The 6,448-nt window shown below is 54.8% G+C and overlaps 1 protein-coding gene across 1 annotated transcript; it reads left to right on the top strand.

Moving 5' to 3' along the window:
• Positions 1-817: 817 nt before the first annotated feature.
• Pim1 (Pim-1 proto-oncogene, serine/threonine kinase) lies at positions 818-6,219 on the top strand. Its single transcript, XM_026383651.2, has 6 exons — positions 818-1,267; positions 1,379-1,485; positions 1,591-1,641; positions 1,735-2,101; positions 3,594-3,770; positions 4,720-6,219. Exons 1-6 carry the CDS (start codon positions 1,186-1,188, stop codon positions 4,875-4,877), a joined length of 942 nt encoding a protein of 313 aa, XP_026239436.1. The 5' UTR covers positions 818-1,185; the 3' UTR covers positions 4,878-6,219.
• The last annotated feature ends 229 nt before the right edge of the window (positions 6,220-6,448 follow it).

Raw genomic sequence — 6,448 nt, 5'->3', positions numbered from 1 at the left:
TTGTTCCAGGCGGTGACTCCTCCACTCCCTCCGTGAAACCGCCGTGACTCACGGCTGACAGAGCTGTCGCCCCCCACGCGCCCCCCAACACGCAAACCCCCGGGATCCAGCCCCGGCCCGCAGCGCGTCGTCAACCCGCCCAGGCAGACTTGGAGGTCTCGAGTCTGAGTCACACAGAAAGACCACCCTCGTCGGCGTCCCCACACACAGTCCCTCACACCCCGGCGCGCCGGCCTCCCCGCCTGACACACCAACGCCCGTGGTCTCCGCGCAACTTGTTATGCTCCAGCTCGAGCCCTTGACCCAAAAACCTCCGAGAAACCGAGAGCCGCAGAGCCGGCCTCGGGCGGCCTTTGATGGCTTTGTTATTGTTTGGGTTTGAATCGATACGCCCCTCCCCATCCTTCCTCCCTCGCGGCCCGACACCCAGCTCCCGCCTCCCCTCACGCCCCGCGCCCCTCCCCCTCCATTTTGGCGCCTTTTCCTTCCCGCCACGTCGTGGCGGCGTAGAGACCATTCTGACCGCGAGAGCGGGGCGGGGCGGGGGCGGGGCGCACCGCGTTATGCAGATCAGTCGGCCTCTGGTTGGTTGAATACGGGTCGATGGGGGGCGGGGCCGGGGCGCGGCGACGAAGCCCGCGGGGCGGGGGCCCAGAGGAGTTGCCTGGTCCCGCCGCTTCCCCACCCCCTCTCCTCCCTCCGCCAGCCCGGCAGCCCAGCTCCCCGCCTTGGCCTCCCAGTGAGGCCCCGCCCCGTCCCCGCCCGCCCGCGCGCCCTCCCCGCCGGCGCGCTCCGCCCCTTTACTCCTGGCGGCGGGGCGAGCCGGGCGTCTGCTGCAGCGGCCGCGGCGGCGGAGGAGGCCGGAGAGGAGTCGGCTTCAGTGGCGGCGGGATCAGCAGCAGCAGCAGCAGCAGCTGCCACGAGCTTTCTGTCCCGCAGAAACCCTAGGAGCCTCTCACCCCGTCGTCCTCAACGCTGCCTGACCCTGCGGACTCGCCCTCCCTCTGCCAGCCCCGGCAGCGCCCCCAGTTGTCCTCCGACTCGCCCTCGGCCTTCCGCGCCAGCCGCAGCCACAGCCGCAACGCCAGCCGCAGCCTCAGCTCCAGCCACCCGCACAGCCCCAGCCCCAGCGCCTGCTGCAGGTTCTCCGGGCACGTTCCCTGCGCCGACACCCTGGAGGTTGGGATGCTCTTGTCCAAAATCAACTCGCTCGCCCACCTGCGCGCCGCGCCCTGCAACGACCTGCACACCACCAAGCTGGCGCCGGGTAAGGGTTCTCCGGGTCCGAGGATGGGGGCGCCGGCGGCGCCCTCAGCGTGGGAAGGAGGCTGGGGGCTCGCGGGCCGATGCTGAGTACCCTGTGTCTCCCCCTTCCTAGGCAAAGAGAAGGAGCCCCTGGAGTCGCAGTACCAGGTGGGCCCGCTACTGGGCAGCGGCGGCTTCGGCTCCGTCTACTCAGGCATCCGTGTCGCCGACAACTTGCCGGTGAGTGGGCGCCCCGCTGTGGGGAGGGAGCGCCGGGCGGGGGGCACGCGGCTGTGCTTTGGCCCCGGCGAGGGGATCTAACGATCTACTCCTTGGGGCTTCTAGGTGGCCATCAAACACGTGGAGAAGGACCGGATTTCCGACTGGGGAGAGCTGGTGAGTGCTCTGAAGGGAGCGACCCCCAGGAACGGTGGGTGGGGTGTAGGGCGCGCCCCGGCTCCCGCCCTAACCAGCCCTTCGTCCCTGCAGCCCAATGGCACCCGCGTGCCCATGGAAGTGGTCCTGCTGAAGAAGGTGAGCTCGGGCTTCTCCGGCGTCATTAGGCTCCTGGACTGGTTCGAGAGGCCCGACAGTTTCGTCCTGATCCTGGAGAGGCCCGAGCCGGTGCAAGACCTCTTCGACTTTATCACGGAAAGGGGGGCCCTACAAGAGGAGCTGGCCCGCAGCTTCTTCTGGCAGGTGCTGGAGGCCGTGAGGCACTGCCACAACTGCGGGGTGCTTCACCGCGACATCAAGGACGAGAACATCCTCATCGACCTCAATCGCGGCGAGCTCAAGCTCATCGACTTCGGGTCGGGGGCGCTGCTCAAGGACACCGTATATACAGATTTCGATGGTGAGCCAGCCCGGGAGGGAGCTGCCCAGGTGTCGCGGCCGGGCCTGGAGGCCTCGGCCAGTCTCCTGCTCCGGCCTTTTGTAAAGGTCATTGGGCCGCCTGGCTCGATGCTAGCAGGGGTGGGGCGAAGGAGAGCTTCCCAGAGTAGTAAAGCCGGGGATTTCAAGCCAGCTGAACCTGTAATGTTTCTGGCTTGATTTTATTTTATTTTTTTTTTCCAGTGGAATTCAGTGGGTTCCAGACTTTTCCCGAGATTATGGGCAACCGGCCGTAGCCCAGATTTCCAAAGTCTGACCCAGTTTCCCCGCCAGTAAAAGGGGGGTGGTGGGAGGGGGAAGAGATGAAAATTGATGCCGGTTTTGTAATTTTTATTTTTGTTTCATAAGGGAGTTAGTTTTCTGTTAAGGTAGTTCTTAGAGCCGCAGTCCCCCCTCCCTTTCCCCTTTGATGTAGGGAGGGTTAAGGAATAGGAATAGTAGTTTCACTAAATGTAAAAACAAATTAGGGGGTGTTGTGGGGTGAGGGGGTAAGGAATGAATGTTGTGAAATAAGATCTGTTGCTGGTTTGAACATTAGTTGGGTGTCCGCGGGGAGGATGAAAACCTATCTTACTTTAGGGAGGGGCTTGGAGCGGGTTCTTTCAGAAAAGAAGGCTTGGAGAGCCTGAGATCAAAGCGAAGGAGGGTGGGTCATCATCTGAGTGGCTTACCCTAACAAACGACAGCCTTTCAAAACTTGTGACTCTGGCTTGTGGTTTGTGTTTATTTGCCCTTGGAGGACGCTGGGTTGGGCTGCGTTTTTTGTATTTAACAGTTAATGGCTGGCTGGGTCCTCCCATGTTTTTTTCCTTCAAGTCTTTGCTGCCCCCTGGTGAGCACCGTTGGGATGACCTCTCCCCACCCCCCCCCCTTTTTTTTTTACTATCCAAAGTTTGTAAACAGGAATCACGTGGTCTGAAACCCGCCCTGCAGCTCTGTCTACCTTTTCAGCTGGGGAGGAAAGGATGTGGGTGCCTGCCCCCTGGTTCTCAGACGGTGGGGATGAAGGCACCTTGACTTAGGGTGTTGTGTAAGGATCTTTGCCTGGATTGTATCTGTGATGGGAATCTCACCTGGGTCCTGGGCATTGTAGAGCAAAGTTTAAGGATATTCTGTGTGATACAGCCCTTGACTTGTAGATATTCATCCCTTTGTGGGTGGTCCTGCCACATTCTCACCTCAGACTTTGGGTCTACAGCCAGTCCTGTTTGTCTCTTGGAGGAATTGTAAAGGATTTCAGTTTATGCTTTGGGCTGGTAGAGAGGTGGGTAATGCTTTGGGTTGGAGAGATGCCATAAATCTCTCCTTTGTTTTCCTTTGAGCCCACAGGGCAAAAATGGAGTTCACCCAGCTCCTGTGAAAAGGGGGAGGTGGTACTTTTTAAAGAGAACACAAGTAGCTATGTTTGTTTTTTGTTAAAAGAGTGTTTTCTCTCCTATTCCCCTGGCTTGCAGGGACCCGAGTGTATAGTCCTCCAGAGTGGATCCGCTACCATCGCTACCATGGCAGGTCGGCAGCTGTCTGGTCCCTGGGGATCCTGCTGTATGATATGGTGTGTGGAGATATTCCTTTTGAGCACGATGAAGAGATCATCAGGGGCCAAGTTTTTTTCAGACAGAGGGTCTCTTCAGGTAACTTCATGGAAGTCCCCCTTTTTTATTTTTTGGCAATGTTAGGGATTGAACCCAGAGCTTGCTCATGGTAGGCAAGCGAAGTACCACTGAGCCACATCTCTGACCCCCAGGGAGCTGCGAGTTAAGGAAAAATAGGAACCATGATGCTATTAGCACCTCTGGGGCGTTCTTGAATTCTGGAGAGCTTCACTCTCCAGGAAATGCCATGGTCTTGTCTTTGGCTTAGCAAAATTGTAGGCCCGTGGTTTATACTTGAGGTGGTCTCAGGGATCATATGCACTTGAACTTCTCTTGGGAGGTCAGAGGAAAGACATGTGTAAGCATACTAAGAAAAGACCATCTGGTTTTCCTGAAAAGTGCCCGCCCCCCATGCTGGGGATTGGATTGCAGGTGTTCCTGCATGCTAGGCAAGGACTCTTCTATCAAGCTCTGTTCACAACTCCTGAAAATATTTAATTACCAGTGGAGACATCCCTTAACTCCTTGTTACTTTGCCAGGGAATAAAAAAGTAAAGGGCTCTTTTAGTCATCTCCCTGAAGGCCAAATGTTATGGTCCCAGTGACCTCATTCTGGGTGGTTTCATGATTGTTAAGTTGGTAGGTGAATTGAATCACCTCACCGTGCTCAGTGATGTCTCATAGAAAATCTCTTGTCATCATCCTTCCTATTTCTGGTGAGTGGGTGTCGTGGGAAAGGCCCTAGCTATTGAAGTTTGAAAACCACAGGTTTAATAGGGGAGCCACTTTTTAGCTGAAAGCGGCCTGGGGCGTCCTAGATAAGTTCATTGTTTCCTACTAAAGAGTACCTGGGCACAGTGTTGTGTACAGTGCATGGCCTGCTCAGGGTCTCAGACCTGTGGGCCCCTGGGAGACAAACTGGGAAGACCTTTGCATTGCAAAAACAAGTTGAGTCATTCATAACTTTGGTCTGTTCTGCTTTCTGCAGAGTGTCAGCATCTAATTAGATGGTGCTTGGCTCTGAGACCATCAGATCGGCCATCCTTCGAAGACATCCAGAATCATCCTTGGATGCAAGATGTCCTCCTGCCCCAAGAGACTGCTGAGATCCATCTCCACAGCCTGTCACCAGGGCCTAGCAAATAGCAGCCTTTCTGGCAGGTCCTCCCCTCCCTATCAGATGCTCAAGGAGGGGAAGCTTCTGTCTTCAGCTTCCCGATTACCGGTGACACTTATCGCCAAGCAGGACAGTGCTTGATACAGGAACAACATTTACAACTCATTCCAGACCCCAGGCCCCTGGAGGCTGCCTTCCCAATAGGGTGGAAGAGACTCCACTCCAGGTGTCCTAGGCCTCAACTCCTCCCATAGACACTCTCTCCTTCTCATGGGTGTCCAGCACTGCTGGACTCCACAAAATCCCGGGGTGGGGGGTGGGGGTGGGAGAACCCTGCCATGAAACTGTTCCCTTCATCACTGAGTTCTGCTGAATGCCGCGATGGGTCGGGTAGGGGGAAAACAGGTTGGGATGGGATAGGACTAGCACCATTTTAAGTCCCTGTCACCTCTTCCGACTCTTCTGAGTGCCTTCTGTGGGGACTCCGGCTGTGCTGGGAGAAATACTTGAACTTGCCTCTTTTACCTGCTGCTTCTCCAAAAATCTGCCTGGGTTTGGTTCCCTGTTTTCCTCCCCCCTCCCTCCCCCTCCTCCATATGAAAGGTGCCATGGAAGAGGCTACAGGGCCAATTGCCGAGCCACCTGCCCTTTTTCTGCCTCCTTTAGTAAAACTCCCAGTGAACTGGTCTTCCTTTTTGGTTTTTACTTAACTGTTTCAAAGCCAAGACCTCACACACACAAAATGCACAAACAATGCAAATCAACAGAAAAGCTGTAAATGTGTGTACAGTTGGCATGGTAGTATACAAAAGGATTGTAGTTGATCTAATTTTTAAAAAATTCCTGCCTTTAAGTTATTTTACTTTTTTTTTTTGAAAGATGCGCATTCTAACCTGGAGGTCAATGTTATGTATTTATTTATTTATTTATTTGGTTCCCTTCCTGCTCTTAAGCTTCCACAGCTGCTGCCCTAGGTTGTTGGTTTTTTTTTTTTTCTTTCTTTCCTCCTTTCCTCTGACTTTGGGACCTTTTGGGGAGGGCTGCGACGCTTGCTCTGTTTGTGGGGTGACGGGACTCAGGCGGGACAGCTGCTACAGCTCCCTGACTTCCGTGGGGGCCCTGAGCCTACTCCTGTCAGTGGGTTTGGGCTCCCTGGGTGGTGGGGGAGGGGCATTGCTGACTAGTGTATATAGGATAGATATATGAGACGCAGTTCTGGGTGGTGTGCCTTCCAGATCCTCTCTGGGGCTGTTCTGAGCAGCATGTAGCCTGCTGGTTTTATCTGAGTGAAATACTGTACAGGGGAATAAAAGAGATCTTATTTTTTTTTTTTTATACTTGGCGTTTTTTGAATAAAAACCTTTTGTCTTACTTTGTGGTTTCTGATCCTTGTCCATGCAGAGGCAGGCTAACTTGGTGTGCATTTATTGAGCCCTTTAGTGAGGGACTAAAGGCCTGTTGTACTGGTTTGCTTCAGCTGGAGTCCTGGGGTAGTCATTTTTACTAAGCAAATGTGGACATGATTTGTCATGAGGGGGCCCTAATGAAATAGGACATCCTCTGATTTTTTGTAAAAGTAGTTTGTCTTTTGTTTTCTCTT

The sequence above is a fragment of the Urocitellus parryii genome, chromosome 8 (genome assembly GCF_045843805.1).
Source record: "Urocitellus parryii isolate mUroPar1 chromosome 8, mUroPar1.hap1, whole genome shotgun sequence".
NCBI classification, from domain to species: domain Eukaryota; kingdom Metazoa; phylum Chordata; class Mammalia; order Rodentia; family Sciuridae; genus Urocitellus; species Urocitellus parryii.
The sequence above is the reverse complement of the archived record's forward strand: the minus strand, read 5'-3'. Positions and strand labels throughout refer to the sequence as shown.

Coding starts and splice junctions, on each gene's coding strand:
- Pim1 (XM_026383651.2), top strand. CDS start 1,186: ATGCTCTTGTCCAAAATCAACTCGCTCGCCCACCTGCGCGCCGCGCCC. Junction 1,268..1,378: donor CACCACCAAGCTGGCGCCGG/GTAAGGGTTCTC, acceptor CCCCCTTCCTAG/GCAAAGAGAAGGAGCCCCTG. Junction 1,642..1,734: donor TTTCCGACTGGGGAGAGCTG/GTGAGTGCTCTG, acceptor TCGTCCCTGCAG/CCCAATGGCACCCGCGTGCC.